The 15,797-nt window shown below is 44.1% G+C and overlaps 4 protein-coding genes across 6 annotated transcripts; 2 read left to right on the top strand and 2 right to left on the bottom strand.

Moving 5' to 3' along the window:
- Positions 1-107: 107 nt before the first annotated feature.
- Positions 108-7,346, bottom strand: eRF3 (eukaryotic translation release factor 3). 2 transcript variants are annotated; one of them, XM_002059167.4, is made up of 7 exons: positions 6,063-7,346; positions 3,503-3,688; positions 2,671-3,440; positions 2,524-2,610; positions 2,261-2,437; positions 2,018-2,186; positions 108-1,952 (listed from the first exon to the last, which is right to left on the bottom strand). In XM_002059167.4, the coding sequence occupies exons 1-7, from the start codon at positions 6,547-6,549 to the stop codon at positions 1,909-1,911; spliced, it is 1,920 nt and encodes a 639-aa protein (XP_002059203.1). In that variant the 5' UTR covers positions 6,550-7,346; the 3' UTR covers positions 108-1,908. The 2 variants fall into 2 exon arrangements, with proteins under 2 accessions (XP_002059203.1, XP_015024511.1); XM_015169025.3 differs by lacking the exon at positions 6,063-7,346 and adding an exon at positions 4,558-4,709.
- A 118-nt stretch (positions 7,347-7,464) lies between these two features.
- Positions 7,465-11,896, top strand: SC35 (SR family splicing factor SC35). Of its 2 annotated transcripts, XR_011416542.1 has the most exons (5): positions 7,465-7,671; positions 7,829-7,959; positions 9,786-10,230; positions 10,292-10,382; positions 11,011-11,896. XR_011416542.1 is itself a non-coding variant. In XM_002059166.4 (4 exons), exons 1-3 carry the CDS (start codon positions 7,591-7,593, stop codon positions 10,180-10,182), a joined length of 609 nt encoding a protein of 202 aa, XP_002059202.1. In that variant the 5' UTR covers positions 7,465-7,590; the 3' UTR covers positions 10,183-10,230; positions 10,292-10,794. The 2 variants fall into 2 exon arrangements, 1 of the variants encoding a protein (XP_002059202.1); XM_002059166.4 differs by lacking the exon at positions 11,011-11,896 and having other exon boundaries at positions 10,292-10,794.
- A 371-nt stretch (positions 11,897-12,267) lies between these two features.
- On the top strand, positions 12,268-13,961 carry LOC116651793 (uncharacterized). The gene is made up of 2 exons (XM_032438821.2): positions 12,268-12,845; positions 13,562-13,961. Exons 1-2 carry the CDS (start codon positions 12,395-12,397, stop codon positions 13,681-13,683), a joined length of 573 nt encoding a protein of 190 aa, XP_032294712.1. The 5' UTR covers positions 12,268-12,394; the 3' UTR covers positions 13,684-13,961.
- Trm1 (tRNA methyltransferase 1) lies at positions 13,730-15,723 on the bottom strand. Its single transcript, XM_032438819.2, has 3 exons — positions 15,182-15,723; positions 14,059-15,126; positions 13,730-13,989 (listed from the first exon to the last, which is right to left on the bottom strand). Exons 1-3 carry the CDS (start codon positions 15,688-15,690, stop codon positions 13,821-13,823), a joined length of 1,746 nt encoding a protein of 581 aa, XP_032294710.1. The 5' UTR covers positions 15,691-15,723; the 3' UTR covers positions 13,730-13,820.
- Between the last annotated feature and the right edge of the window lie 74 nt (positions 15,724-15,797).

Below are 15,797 nucleotides of genomic sequence, written 5' to 3'. Positions count from 1 at the left end.
CTTGGATTTTTGTTGTTTCGCTTTTGTCTTTAAATATGTATACATACATGTATAATAATAATACATTTAATGTTGTATAAATATTCCCGTTTTGTCTATATAATTTCTATTATTTCGTTTTTTGTATTTTTTTTTTTTTTGTTTTCGTATCTATAATTCATACAATTTATATTTATTTATCAGTTGCATAGTTCTTTTCGTGTCATTATATAATTTTCATTTTAGTTACGAGTTTTTGGAGAAACATTTAAATATCATCATGTTTAACTGTCGGAGAGATTTTTAACAATTATATTTTCATAATTTCATTTGTTCGCCCCGCCTTTTGTTTACTAGAATGCGCGGTAAGCGTTAAAAAGCAGGTGTTATTTTTTTGTTTTCTTTCATTTAATATACGCTTGCTTTTCAAATACATTTCAAGTTAATTGAATTAACTCAAATATGGGCGAACTTATTTAACTTAGTTATGTATTATTTTCGTTCGTTATGCAAGTCTTGTGTAAATGGTAACAACATTTCAATTCAACTTTCAAATGAACCTTTCCATTAAATTAGATACACAAGTGTTACTTTTTTCTTGTTTTCGTGAGCTTAAGATACAATTTTTTAGAAGGGTTTAAACAATTTTGAAACAAAAAAAAGCCATTTAGTCGTTCGGAGATAAGAGAGCTCTTGATTTTTGTGGCGCTGAAACCGTCTTGTTCAAAAATTATCCAGACTTTTTGTATAACTAAAACAAAATACAAATCGATTTTGGTTTTTGGATTTTGGGAAACAAAAGGCATTTTTAGTTTATTTCGTTTCGTGTTTGATTTGCGTTGCCTTCAATTAACTAAGTAGTTAAACAAAATATATAAAAAATCAATTTGTTTTTAGTAGCAAGTGAAATTCTCATCATTTTTAGCATTTATATTAACAATAGTTAAGTAAACAAATAAAATGATTCTCTCTATCCCTCCCTCTCTCTCTCGCACACGCATCCGTTGCATCATTTTGAGCTTAAACTTAAATTTAAAGCATTTCGTTGAAACAAAATTGATAAAAGTAGTTCGTAATATTACAGAAAATGACAAACATAATTTTCCGTTTAGGCGGCGCATAACATATTTCAAAGGCAGAGAAGCAAAACATATTTGAGGAATTGGCAATTATTTATCGCTTATCATTTGTGTTTGTTGTTTTTGTTTTTCGTTTTTTTTTTTTTTTGTTTGTTTTGTTTTGTATAAATATAAAAATTGTTCAGCTTGCAGCTTTGTAGTTTGTTTAAAAAATTCACGACTCTCGCACTATATAATGATGCTTAAATGTTTACAACTAATAAATCGACGTCTGCTGCTTTTCATTCTGCTTGAGTTTTCTTTTGCCAATTTTAAACGTAATCATAACCCGGACAATATCTCGAATATATACGTACGTGTTGTGTGTGTGTGTGTGTGTGTGTTTGTGTGTGTGTGTGTATGTATGTACATATATATAAATAGTACATGCTCATGCTTTAGTTATACATAATATAGTTTATATTTATATATATATATATAATGCATTTCTCTTGCTCTCTTTTGCTTTCTCTCTCTCTCGTGAAATCTGTGTCTTTGCCAAACTGTTTCTCCTATTTTCATTCATTCTTTTTTAGATACTTGCTATAAATCTTCTCTCTAAACATTATCAAACGCTATTGCAGTTGCTCTATGCATATACATAATAATTGTGGAGAAACTAAAATCTTAAATGTGTGTGTGAGTGAGTGTGTGTGTAAGTGTGTGTGTGTGTGTAGAAAGCGTGGCGTTGGCGTTGGCATTGGCAAATTTCTCATAATTATCGTCTCGTCTGGCATACTTTGAAGGGGTGCTTGGTTTGCTATAAAGCCGCAGTGTAAAAGGCGGGCGCTCGAATTCAGCTAGGCTCAATTTATTCGATCACCTTGAGTACCTTGCCAATGGCAATGGTTTTATCTGCAAAGCAAAGTATATATATTAATTGTGTTATCTTGTGAGTTAGTTGCCAGTGCCAGACTCACTTTCATCTCGCAGCGTGAAGCGTCCCATTTGTGGGAATAGCTTGAACTGTTCAAGGCAAATCATGCCGTAGCATTCGATGCGCATTATTGCGACCTGATCCTGTTTAACGAATCTTGGACGTGTTTTTGATTTCTCGCCACTCTTCTTGTCCACCAAACAGATGAGTGCCTGTCGCCGCCAAACGCAAACAAGTTATATATGAATTGAGTTATTTAATGAGTATTTATTTGATCGAGACTCACCTTCACCGTCACCTCCTCGGCGGCGCAGTGTATGTGCATGACGGCCGAATAGCCCGCACAGATAATTGATTTGTGTTCCAATATAACGACCTGAGCATCAAAGATTTTGCCCGTTTTAATTGGATTGGCGGCATCACAGAGCACAAAACCAGGCGACACATCCTCCTCCTCGATGCCCTTGGATTACAAAATAATTTATTGATTAGACGATCTGAATTAATGCCACATATTTGCTGGGCTGCAAGCCGTAATTGGTTACGTACTTTCAGTTTAATCTTGACGTTCTCGCCGGGACCCACAGAGGTAACCTCGTAGTCGTCGGAGAACAGTTGATCCACGGCCACTTGCGTCTGCAATTGGATACAATTAGCACAAAGGATTTACATCTTATATCGATTTGCTGCACTAACCCGATTTGGCATCACGAGCAGATTTTGACCTTTGCGCGCGCAGCCGGACTCCACTTTGCCCATGACAACGGTGCCCATGTCCTTGTATTTGTCCACAATGGGCATGATGAAGGGTCCATCCTGATTGCGATTCAGTGAGGGCAGCTCATCGATGAAGGGTATAAAGGCGGGCCCTCGGTACCAGGGGCACAGCGACTCGGGTACTTGATCCTTGAGGCCATAGCCGCTGAGGCCCGAGCAAGGCATAAAGGTAAGATCCTTGGCTGGATTGAAGCCCAGCTTCTTGAGGTATGGTAGTATCTTGTCTTTGCATTCGTTGTAACGTCCCTGATCCCAATTCACAGTCGGATCGTCCATTTTATTGACCAGCACGACCAGGTGCTTAACGCCCGCCGTCTTGGCCAGCATGGCGTGCTCTCGCGTCTGGCCGCCACGATCGAAGCCCGTCTCGAATTCACCCTTTCGCGCCGAAATGACGAGCACAGCGAGATCCGCCTGCGCTGCGCCGCCAATCATGTTCGGCACAAAACTCTTGTGTCCCGGCGCGTCCAGTATGGTGAAATGCTTGCGATCCGTTTCGAAAAAGGCGCGTCCCACCTCCACAGTTTTGCCCTTGTCGCGCTCCTCCTGGTTTGTGTCCAGCGCCCACGACAAATACCAGCTCTCGCGCGACTTCTCGCGCGCCTCACGCTCATATTTCTCCAGCGTGCGCTTGTCCACCATGCCCGTCAGCGACATGATCTGGCCGCCAATTGTTGATTTACCAGCATCTGCAGGCGGAACGGTCGATTAAGCTATGCAATTGGCATTCTCTTTTCATTGAAAGGCTTACCAACATGTCCGATGAACACGACGTTGACGTGCTCGCGCTTGCTTCTGTTCTCCTCCACCTTGACAATCTTTTTCTTTGAGACCTTCGGCGTGGCTTCGCCCTCCACAAATTCGTCTTCGGCTTCCTCATCCTCGGGCGTTATGATGGCATCATCCTCCACGTCCCAGCTATCAGCAGGATCGGTTTCTGTAAATAATCGTTCATTATTTCAAGAGTAGAGAATTGTCAACAGGTGTCAAACTTTTTGTTTTACACCTGCTCAACGTACGCATATTTCTCTATAGACTAAAATGAATAAAACTGCTTTTTAATCTTTTTCGCACTCAAAAACTAAAACTGATTTGGATTAAACAAATTTCGTAAAAGCCAAGCAACAAATCGAATTGTTATTTATTATTTTTTTCCATTGACAAATGCGCTTTTCTTATCAACCGCAGCTCTTTGGCCTGCTTCCTCGTCTTATCAAAAATGTCAGCCCTGGTCTAATGTTATCTTTGTATTGCGCTTCGCTTCGCTTCTGAAATTGACATGACATTTTGGTGGGCGGGGGAGAGGAGGAGGAGGAGGGTGCTTCATCCACGTGCCAGCATGAGTCATTGGCTGCTGCAGGTGTTTGTCCTGCGTGCAAAACGTGCGCTAGAGATGGGCGCGTGTTGTATCTATTGATACGATTAACACGATTCAACATGAACTACTTTTAGCTCAAATTATAATTTAATTTATAATTTTTTTAATTTTATGCAGCCACTTAATATTTTATTTCAGAATGTTTTTTTTTTATATAAATTATATTTCTCAAGCCAAAACGAACACGCACGAAATTGGTTTTATGTAATACGAACATTTCGTGTTTTGTCTTCGTGTCACGACGAAAAATTTGCCACGCGCCAAAATCTGTGCCTCCAGAGGCGAGCGCAGCGGCAAGAGGTGCCCCCCCGCCAAAGAGTATTTATTTTCTCTTCGTCACTCGACGCATTCAGTTGAAACTGGTCAAATCTGGTCGACACAGGTTATGGCCTGGCTAATGCGCGCGCAGCTACTTTACCGTTACTAACTTTTGTTCGGTTGCATTTGCTTTGTGTTAATAAAGCGAGTGTCGCCCACGTCGCCGTTTAACATGTGAATTGGACTAAACACGAATTAAATTCAATAAGTGAACGTGTGTGCGTTGCGTTGCGACCGCGTCCGCTCGGCACGAAAAAGTAAAAGTAGATAACAGCAGGGCACAAAAACAAACGAATTACTGTACTAAGGCAACCTTCGTTGGTAACAGCCCTGCTTAGCAGGTTGTTGCTAGTTATCGATACTTCGCTACTGTAATTATCGATACCTCGATTAAACTAGGCTTGTAACTTTCCATAACAAAATGAAGCATTAAACTTATTAAAAAATATAATATACCTAATTATTACAAATAATTGCACGCAAAGGTGCCAACTAAAATTTAAATTCAAATTGAAAGCGGTTCAAACCGCAATGGGATTTGCTCAAAACCCACGCATACACCATTAGCAACTCCCATTTGGGCCAACACCACACATCGCGCGCAACTGCTTATGACATTAATAAAAATATCAACAACAACAACAGGGTTGTGCGTGGCAACGACACAAAAGCCTCCAACCAGGGCTGCGTCGTGTGGAGCCATGTGACCAATGAGCGGCATTCGCTAGCGAATGTCTTAATATGAAATAAGGAAAAAAAAAAAACAAGTAAGAAACGCTTTGAGTCACTCAACGGGCGAGCGAATAGCCATGCGAGAGAAGCAGGCGGCAATAAAGGCGAGTGAAAAACGTAAACGTGTCAAAACACAGAGAATGCAGCAGAGATGCGCAACAAGGCGCTAACTGTGTTAATCATTGTGAATAGGTAATGTTCGTGGCAAGCACTAACGCGATTTAAATAAATACAAATATAATAAATAAATATTCTATAAATTCGTATAAGAAAACTTAATTTAAAGTGAAGCGAAATATTTAACAATACTTTTACAATCGTTTTAAGTGCACTCAAAAAAAATCACTGTGAACGGGCACGCAAATATTGCGCATCCCTGAGACGAATGCACGATAAATGGCCGCACACAATATGAACAGCTGCTGCATCTAGTGTATGTGTGTGTGTGTGTGTGTTAGTAGCTTTAAGATGCATACAAATTGCGATGCTTTGCTTTGCAATTAAAAAGAGCACAATAGACACGAATTGTCACCTGCCCGTACGCCCACACACAGACACACATACACATACACATACGGGCGCTGGTTACCGCAACTTAATTTTAGGTTATGTTATGCGATAGACCGATAACCTAAGCATATTTGCGTTCATTTTGATTTTGATTTTTGTTTCTTTTTTTTGCCAGCTTATCAACAATAACAGTTTAGCTAGCCGGTTGTCTTTACTTTGGTTCTAATATGCACGTAGCGACACGTGACGTCACAATGCAAAAGTTCAATGTGCCCAACATTTGCTAAACTACCCCCAGGGCGCCCACACACACACACACAGGCAAACACTAAACATGCATATGTACATATATAGAATCTCCCTTTATATTTACCATTGTTTGCTGTTATTTTGTCCGCCGCATTTAGCTGTTCAATTGGCGCCGCTGTCGCTGGTGAAGGCGTGGTAACCGGCGAGCCTGGCGCTGGCGATGCCGAATTTGATGCGGCCGCCGATGATGGCGCTGCCGTTGTTCCCGTGCCCGTGCCCACGCCCGTTGCTGCACCCGTTCCGCCGCCACCGCCACCGCCGCCGCCGGCATTTAGGGCATTTGTGGAACCGGCACTGCCCGTGGAATCGGGCGTTGTTGCAGGTGTGGCACTACCAGATGCCGGCACGGAACCAGTTCCAGGCGCAACAGCATTATCAACTGGCGTTGCCTGCTCCGGTTGTTCTGTGGACGGCGGCGCTTGCGCTGCGGCTGCTGCAACAGCCGCTGCGCTGGCAGCGCTGCTGTAATTAAAGCTGGGCACAAATTCCACTGCATTCACATTGAGAGTTGAGAATTTTGTTGTAACTTCCGTATTTTCCTGAGCGGCCATTACTGCTACTGTTGTTGCGTACAAATTACTTTTCGAGTTAATTTTCAATGGAAATTTTCACTTTTCGCCTTTGCGCCTCTGCTCGGCACACACGCACACACACTCACGCACGCACTGCGACGTCGACGACGACACACTTTCGCCCTGCTTCTGCTGCTGCACTCACACAAACACGCGTTTGACTTTTGTCGTTATTGTTGCCACTGAGCAGTATTTGCATTAAGGAGGGGTGGGTGAAGTTGATGAGAAGACAGCCCAGCCTTTTGATTTGTGATTAATTTGTTATTGTTTCAACGTCGTAGCCAACTTGTACGGCGCTGCTTTTGCTTTTTGTTCCTGCACTTTACTGTCTGGCAGCACAACACGAAATTCTATATGTGTGTTTGTGTGTGTGTGTGTGTGTGAGTGAGTGTTGTGTCTTAACAATCCTCTTCACAGGCTGCGACAGCTTTTCCAGTCCTGTTCAACGTCTGTGTGCACACATATACAGCTGACAATTGAGCTCCTGACAAAAAACAATTTGTTTTTGCGGTTAATTTGGCGAATTTGTTGCAAAATTTGTAACAAAAATTTTACACGTTTCACCGCCACGCGTTGCAAAGCCAGGGATGGAAAATATCGATAGCCTTTCAATATCGTTTGTAACAATGCAATATATTGTATATAATATATATAATGTTTAATCTTCTGTTATTGTAGTTGCTTATTAAAAAACGTGATAAGCAATAACCGGTTAAAAAAAAAACTTTAAAAACGCAATTTTCTATTGAATCGGCTAATCGTAAATGTGAAACGATAAGCACCTTATAACGAAGAGAGTTGCCAACTTGTCTAGCACAACGTGACAAAATATCGACAGACTATCGATAATGTTGAAAACTATCGAAAAGATACAGATGTCAGCCATCGATAGAGCTGTATTCATTCAGTAAAAAGAGCTGAGCAAAGCAGGCACAGCTGGACAAAAGTCAGCAGCGAAAAAGGCAGTAAAATTTTTGCAAAGAAAACGTATTTTGAGTTTACAAAACAAATAGCGTTATAATGAGCACAGGTGGCACCGGCGGCGGTGCTGGCGGCGGTGCACGTCCACCACCCAGAATCGATGGCATGGTCTCGCTAAAGGCAAGTATACACCCAAAAGAAATAGAAAGTACAGCAACGCGGCCAGACAAAATGGCGGCCGGCAATTGATTTACCGTCTTGGGGTTAGATAACCTTTTAACCACCCACGCTAATTATGCTAATATTCATGTATTTCGCTCACTCAAACTGGTTACAGGTCGACAATCTCACATATCGCACCACACCCGAGGATTTGCGTCGCGTCTTCGAGCGCTGCGGCGAGGTTGGCGATATTTACATACCACGCGATCGTTACACACGTGAAAGTCGCGGATTTGCTTTCGTGCGGTGAGTAAATTGAATAGCTCGTTTTATACGTAATTAAACAAGTGAATTCACTGCAAGTCCGGAGCGCTTTGCTTTTTGACAAACCAGTCTACCTGAATTACATTGAGGTTAGGCACGAACCTGCATACCTTGCGGATGCGACAACCCTAATTTTTGGGTGGTTGCGCTCCCGAACTATGGCATGCCACATAAAATGTATTCAATTGCAACTGTTGCCTACCACAAATTTTGCTAGCCAACATACTGCGAATACTACAATACTCGACTACCAGAACTTTTAGGTATCATCAGGTATTTCCTGCATTTTAAATTCATCATGTTTGGCATTTATTTTAAAACATGATTATAAGCAAAATGCCAGATGAATTGTGTTCAATTGCAACTGTTGCCTACCCTTAACCATGCTAGCCGACATACTGCGAATACGACATTTATGCTGCTTAGATTTAATCTATATATAAAGTTTTTTATATATTCCCGGAGGTTCGTTGCATTTTTGCACTAACTACGCACGATCAACTCTTGCTATTGATCCTGCTCGCTGCAAAGATGCCAGAGAAAATGTGTTCAATTGCAACTGTTGCCTACCCAAAACTTTGCTAGCCAACATACTGCGAATACTACAAGTGTCATTCATATGTCCTCTAGATCTATCTATAATATATCTGTCTATCTAGCTATATAATATATCTATCTATTTATATATTATACCTAACTTTACCCCTACGACATCCATAACTAGTTCGAAAAGATCTTGCTTATATGATAATAAATGTTCCCTGTAAGAGCAAAGATTTGAATGGCATTTCGTTTATAGCATATTAAAGGTTCTATCTGTCAGACAGATCCTATACCAACTAGATGATATTGTTAGAGGATCTGAACAAGTTTTAGAATAGATAAATGTTCAACTGTAGAGTAGATACTCGACTTCAGACAGACTCTTTTTCTCAAGTTCGAAACAAATTAAATTTAATAAAATTGAATTTCCAAGAGGAAATATTATCAACACAGAGTTATAGTTAGATACTAGACTGTTGGAACAGACCCTAGATTTGATAATGTTCATCCTCAAGGTGAAGAAAATCATGTTTATGTATAATATAATACAATTCCTATGAAAGGTTAAGAAAATACCACAAACATGCTTGATTTTAGTAGAGAGTATCTATGAAGTATCTTAGTTGATCCCAACTCACCAAATTCTTAGAAGGGTACGTAATGCTGCTTAGTACAAAGGACCTAGAGAGAGAGAGACTGTTGGGAGTGCTTCCAAAGTAGAAGACGCAATCCGTCAACAGGCGGAAACCATCCCAAGCCGCTAGCAAGGCGTCTTATTGCTCCTGGAAGAAACAGAATTTAGTTATTTGGATTCCTTAAGACAAAGCTCTTTGTTATATAATTAGAAGAAGAAGCTTAAGCTTCCAATATAAGTTAGTAGATAACTTCTTAATAATAAACTAAATATACAATTAGGAAAAAATACTTAAGATATTTAAATAAATATATTTACATAAAAACAAATACCTAACATAATTAAATAAATATATACAAAAAAAAAAAAAAAATTTAAGTATTTAAATAAATATACAGCATTAAAAAAATAATTAACGTATTCAAATAAGTATATATACATTTAAAAAAAAACCTAACATATTAAAATAAATATATATACATAAAAAAATACTTTACCTATTTAAACAAATATAAATACATTTAAAAAAAATACCTGACACTTAAATATTTATATACTAAAAAAAAAAAAAACTAAAAAATCGGTTAGTTTTTCTTAGCATAAATTAAACTCTCTTCAATTTTCGCCTTAGTTTCTATGACAAGCGCGACGCCGAGGACGCACTGGAGGCCATGGACGGACGCATGCTGGACGGCAGGGAGCTGCGCGTGCAAATGGCGCGCTACGGCCGTCCCTCGTCGCCGACGCGCCGCAACAGCAGCAGCAGTCGTCGCGGCGCCGGACTCGGCGCTGGCGCCGGGGGTGGCGGTGGGGGACGTCGACGTTCGCGCTCCCGTTCGCCGATGCGTCGCCGTTCGCGCAGTCCGCGCCGTCGCTCCTATACGCCGCGCTCACGTTCCCGCTCCGCGGGCAGCCGTTCGCCGGCACGCCGCAGCAAGTTCTCGCGCAGTCCCATCCGCGGCGACAGTCGCAACGGCGTCGCCAGCGGCGCCCTGGCCGGCGCATCACGCAGTCGCAGTCGTTCCTAAAGACGCCGGCTCGCTTCAGACGTTCCATACTCGTGGGGGTGCGATAAGGTGAGCGCCAGGTGGAATATTTAACTGTTAATCTGTTCAATTAAATATGTCCTTTTTTTAGCCTTGAATTTGACTCGTGGACAAGGGTTTCCGGGCAGGTGCCCAACTGGGCTACCTGAAACAACTTCTCATGCTGTGTACCAGAACAGCAGGTATACAAAAAACAAAACAAAAACAAAACAAAACACAAAAACCGTTTTACACCAACACATATATACACAGAATATTTATAGTATACACTATTTTTTAAGTTGAAGAAGAAAACAAACAAAAAAAAAAAAAAAACAAAAAAGAAAAACAAACCGAGCATAGTTCAGTTTTGAGGTGAAGTTTTTTTTTTTTTTTTTTTTTTTTTACCTTGTTTCTGTTTGTTTTGTTGCGCATTCGTTTCTTCAGTTGAATTGTCGTCTGCTCAGACGATCGGAATATATAGGAACAGCAGGATAGGGTATCTAGGAGTCGATGCAGCATTTAAATTTCGGGCGCCATTTTATCAATTTGTGTAGCGCACACACACACCCACACACACACTTCAAAATAAAACTCAAAATTGAATAACACGAATATCGAAGAGAAAATCCATTTTGTGATGAGGACAAACCAAAAAAAAAAAAAAAAAAAAAAAACCCCCAACTAGCTGATATTTAACCGTTAACATTTGCAATTACCTTTTGTGTTGCTCGTTTCTGTTTCGTTTCGTTTCGTTTCTAACTGTTTCAATCACGATATAAACTTTATTAACAAGCTTTCCAACCATTTTACATATTTATATATACGCAGGCAAGTGTGCGCGGCGTTTGTTGCAGTCGCAGTCGCAGTCGTTGCTGCCGTGTGGCTGTTAATGTAAATGTTATGTTATGGCCGGCGAGTCGTGCGTGGGCAAGGTAGAGTCGCTGAGCGAGAGAGAGAGAGAGGGAGAAAAAGAGCGCGGAAGCAAAGCAGCGTGTGTGCTTTTTTTTATTTTTACTCAATTACAAACTCACTGAGAGAGAGAGAGAGCGGCGCCAAAGCAGACACAACGAGAGCGGAGAGCTGAACGTCGCGTCGCTGCTGCTGTTGCTGTTAACTGCAAAACTTCGCTGCGCTGCGGATGTTGCTGCTGCTGCTGCTGCTACTTCGATCTTCCCCACACACACGCGCGCCCACACGCACACACACACACACACACACAAATATTGTTGCTGCTGCTGCTGCTGCTGTTGAAGCTGTAGTTCGTGGCTCAACGTCTGCGTCTGCCGAAATGCTGCTGTTGCTGCTCTGCTGCAGATGCTGGCGTCCGTCCTTGTCTGCCTCAACTGTTTCGCTGTTTAGTTTGCCGTTGGCGTTTCGCTGCTTCACTTCTTGTTCGGTTCGCACTTGTTGCTGTTCCTGTTTGCTGTTGCCTGCCGGCGTTGTTGGTGTTTCCTGCTGTTTCCTGTCTAGCGATTGGGGCCTACTTTTGACTTTAGCGAAATTTGTAGCTGCTACGTGCACACCCCCCCCAACCAACCAACCCGCCGCCAGCCCGGAGCAGACCCTAACAACTGTGTGCGAAGACTTGTGTGCGTCCAGTTGGAATGCAACAGGTAAGTTTTGCATTAACATGTGCAGCTAACATTTACATTCCATTACAGCCAAATGCCAAAATAATGCAAATAAAAAATAAACTATTTCAATATTATATAAATATTTTGTGTTTGTAATGGGCAGGCAAAATACAAAGAGCAGTAAATGGGAGAGATATGGTTAGTTGGAGAGATGGCTGTGTAGACTTTTGTACTCCTGAATTGGAAAATACGCCACACACAATAAAGACTTTTTCAAGTTGTTTTCTGTTGGCTTAAAAAGTGAATATTTCAATTAATATATAATTGTTTATATTAAATTATTCATAGTAGTTTAATTTTGCTCAATTCTCATTCAACGCAAAAATGCCAATCAGACGCCAATAAGAAACTTGACGTTTATAGCACAGCTCTCTTTGTAGAGTTTTGGCTATTTGTTTTTTTGGTTTTTCGGAAGGGGGGGCTGTGTAGAGATAAACTGTGTTTATTGATAAAACGTTTCCAGCACAACGAAACGAGTTTCAAAGTTTGAAAATTTTCTATTTATTTATTGAAATAAATTCGTTGAACGCCAATTTTGGCTAATTGCAAAAATCAAAAAAATAAAATAATACCTCAATATGTATAAGGACAAAATGGTGAAGAACGACTCCTTCGAGCCGGATCTGCGCAAGGAGGGCACCTACATCTGCCCCATGCCGCAGCCCCCGCCGGCGCCGAGGGGCGCCCAGAACTGGCACGGCCATCTGGCGCCGCACGAGCGTCTCTTCTACCATCAGACGATGAGCTCGGTGCGCTATAGCAAACGTTTTCGCGGCAATGTGAACATACCCAAGGATTCGCTGGACTTTCAGCTGCAGGCGCGCTACGATCACGGCCGTGAAACGTTTCCGGAGAAGATTGATGCTGTGCTGCAGCGTGACACCTGCCCGGCGCTGACCAGCTGGGCGGCACCACACGGCCAGAAGGAGGTGGGCGCCATTTCACGCTTGAATCTGTTTCGTGTGCTGCGCAATACGCGCGTTGCGCGCCTTAAAATGGAGGATGCACTGGGTCATCCATTGAATATAGGTGAGTTTCGAGTTGCCAACTGTTGGCTTGAAAAGAAGGTACAGCAGTGTTGCCAACTTAAGCTGTCAAAAAGTGGCTGCATACAATGCAGAAAATGGCTGATTCAGAGAGTTGCCAAATCAGCTCTGAGCAGCGTTGCCAACTGTCTCCTTACACAGGAAGCTGAATTGGCTCTCTGAGGCGCGTTGCCAACTGTTGCTTCAAAAAAGTAGCTAAATCAGCTCTGAGCAGCGTTGCCAACTGTCGCCTTGAGCAAGTTGGTAAATTAGCTCTGAGCAGCGTTGCCAACTGTCGCCTCAAACAGGAAGCTGAATTGGTTCTCTAAGGCGCGTTGCCAACTGCTGCTTCAATAAATTAGCTAAATCAGTTTTAAGCAGCGTTGCCAACTGTCGCCTCAAACAGGAAGCTGAATTGGCTCTCTAAGGCGCGTTGCCAACTGCTGCTTCAATAAATTAGCTAAATCAGTTTTAAGCAGCGTTGCCAACTGTCGCCTTGAGCAAGTTGCTAAATCAGCTTTGAGCAGCGTTGCCAACTGTCGCCTTAAACAAGAAGCTGAATTGGCTCTCTCTCTGCGCGTTGCCAACTGCTGCTTAAAAATAGTAGCTAACGAATATAGCCAAATTCAGCTAAGAAAAACCGCTAAATTGGCAACACTAAATGGTGGAGCTGAAAAAAACAGGGTATTTAACTAACCGATTATTTTGAATTTCTCACAGGTGGCATCAAGGAGAAGATACATCCGTCGAGCGTCAAGCTGATCTGCAGCGGTGTCCATACGCAGCTGGTGAACAACGGCTTCTCCCGCCAGACATCCGATGGCAACTTCTTCCGCTATTAAACGAGCCACGCCCCCTTTTCACATGCCTCCTTTTTCAGTAGAGAAGTGTTCTTTTTTTTTTTTTTTTTGGTGGTTTGTTTTACAGAATTGTTGGAAAGACGCAATAAAAATTGACAGAGCAACAGAACGAAAGCGGATCACGCAAGCGGCGACAGCTTGGGCTGCTTGGCCGGGAGCAGCTGCTGCTGCTGCTGCTCCTCCGTCTCCTGCTCCGGCTCCTCCTGCGCCTGCTCCTGCTGTGCCGTTTTCTGACGTTGCTTTTTGTTCTGGTTACGATAGCTTTTGGGCAGTTTGTTGTCGCCAATCCTGCAAGAGATCAGAGCGGGCGGAGGGGGGGTCAATGGGTATATAATGAGTTTCTAGTGGAGCACCTACATGATGGTGGCGCGCGTGCCTGGTCCCCAGTGCGGCGCAGGGTTCTCCTGGAAGCGTGACAATGCCTGCTTGCGGCTGCTGGGATTGGCCGCTGGATGCAGCTGATCGAACTCGTAATCCTGGCGGCAGGGCTGCGAGAGAATCGCCTGCAGCGCTGTGCCCGGTATGAGGCGATTCTCGCGCACCGGATGCCGCTTGCTCCAGCAGCGCAGAATGTCCCAGAGCACGGCGGCGGGTGCGTCCGTTTTGAGGGAATTCTTGCTGGCATGCGAGTAGGAGACACGATAGCCGGCATGGAGCAGCGCGGAGCGCATCTTCAGCATGGGCACAATCTCCAGCTTGAGCACGCAGCAGAGCTTGTCGGGCGTATAGTAGAGCGGCACATCGGGCAGCTCCTCCAGCACCATGGACAGCACGCCCACCAGCCGACGCTGCGTGCCCAGCTGCAGCTGGTGCGTCGCCTCCAGCAAATGACGCACAAACTCCAGATTGTGTATGGGCGCCGACCAGATGGGACCGCCCAGATGATGCCTATGGCTGCAGTGCTCGCACTGCGCATTCACGGCCGGGCCCGTCGGTATGCCGAACTTGACCAGCTGCGGCTGATCCGCGGACTTGGTGCGCACCGTGCCCAGCGGCTGCAGGGTGAACGTCTCGCAGCCGGTGCACTGATAGATCCAGGACTGTTTGCTCATGCTGTACTTGCACTGGGCCTGGCCCGCGTGTATGCGCACAAAGATGCGCACGTAAAAGTCCGCCGAGATGCTGAGCAGCGGTTCGATATATTTGCCGTGCCGATTTGCGTGCGTTTCGATGCAGTGCAGCAGGATGCGTAGCGCCAGTTCGTGGCAGCATTTCATGCGCAACGGCACCGAGCCGTATTTGACGTAGCACGCCTCGGGCGCATTGCCCGCCAGGACGGCCATGTCGGTGGCGGTGACCAGGAGCAGGCCGCCGTCCACGATGCACTGCAGCGCGCCGTCCAGGAAGCGATTCGGGCAGCCGTACGGATCCAGATCGACGGCATCGAAGCGCTGCTGCGGCGCCGTCGACAGATACATGAGTGTCCTGCAAGAATTGGTTGCTTTAGTGTCCGGCATTAGGATTTCAATTGGAAGCTTACATGGCGTCCGCATGACTTGTTTCGATGAGATGCTCCACAGCATTGTGTTGCACATTGGTCTTGATGGACTCGACCGCCTGCTTGGACAGATCGTTGGCTATGATCTGGCGCACGCCCGCTATCTCCTGGGCGTAGCGTATGCTCCGGAGTCCTGTGGCCGCAAGCGCCTCCAGAATCCGCAGGCCGTCGGCATATTGTGTGCCCGCCGTGTAGCTGGACGTTGGCGGCGGTGTCTGCTCCGGCTGGCCAGTCTCCGCCGCTGGCTGTTGTTTCTGTTGGCGCTGCTGCTGCTGTTTGAGCGCCTTTGCGGCGCGCTCCTTGACCAAACGCTGGAAGTAAACGTTGAGCACGGCTATGCTCAGGTCGCGATTGAACTCCTGCACTGGGTTGTAGAAGACTTGGCCGCCGGATATGATATGCGCATTGCGCTCCGTAATTATGTTCGCATTCGGATTCGTTGGCACGGGCGGCGTCTCCTGCGGCACGTTCTCAACTTCCTCCACTTCCATTTCGCGCTGTCAACAACACGTTTTTACAACAGCGATGCGCAGCGGTCGATAACTTGTGGCGGCTAATCGATAACCAGGCAGTTGGCAACGCGACGCGCATTTATTTG

This window comes from Drosophila virilis, chromosome 4 (assembly GCF_030788295.1).
Source record: "Drosophila virilis strain 15010-1051.87 chromosome 4, Dvir_AGI_RSII-ME, whole genome shotgun sequence".
Classification (NCBI taxonomy): Eukaryota; Metazoa; Arthropoda; class Insecta; order Diptera; family Drosophilidae; genus Drosophila; species Drosophila virilis.
This window is presented reverse-complemented; position numbering and strand designations above follow the sequence as displayed.

Coding starts and splice junctions, on each gene's coding strand:
- eRF3 (XM_002059167.4), bottom strand. CDS start 6,549: ATGGCCGCTCAGGAAAATACGGAAGTTACAACAAAATTCTCAACTCTC. Junction 3,441..3,502: donor CGTGTTCATCGGACATGTTG/GTAAGCCTTTCA, acceptor TTCCGCCTGCAG/ATGCTGGTAAATCAACAATT. Junction 2,187..2,260: donor CCGAGGAGGTGACGGTGAAG/GTGAGTCTCGAT, acceptor TGGCGGCGACAG/GCACTCATCTGTTTGGTGGA.
- SC35 (XM_002059166.4), top strand. CDS start 7,591: ATGAGCACAGGTGGCACCGGCGGCGGTGCTGGCGGCGGTGCACGTCCA. Junction 7,672..7,828: donor ATGGCATGGTCTCGCTAAAG/GCAAGTATACAC, acceptor AACTGGTTACAG/GTCGACAATCTCACATATCG. Junction 7,960..9,785: donor CGCGGATTTGCTTTCGTGCG/GTGAGTAAATTG, acceptor TTTTCGCCTTAG/TTTCTATGACAAGCGCGACG.
- LOC116651793 (XM_032438821.2), top strand. CDS start 12,395: ATGTATAAGGACAAAATGGTGAAGAACGACTCCTTCGAGCCGGATCTG. Junction 12,846..13,561: donor GGGTCATCCATTGAATATAG/GTGAGTTTCGAG, acceptor AATTTCTCACAG/GTGGCATCAAGGAGAAGATA.
- Trm1 (XM_032438819.2), bottom strand. CDS start 15,690: ATGGAAGTGGAGGAAGTTGAGAACGTGCCGCAGGAGACGCCGCCCGTG. Junction 15,127..15,181: donor ACAAGTCATGCGGACGCCAT/GTAAGCTTCCAA, acceptor CAATTCTTGCAG/GACACTCATGTATCTGTCGA. Junction 13,990..14,058: donor GGCACGCGCGCCACCATCAT/GTAGGTGCTCCA, acceptor GATCTCTTGCAG/GATTGGCGACAACAAACTGC.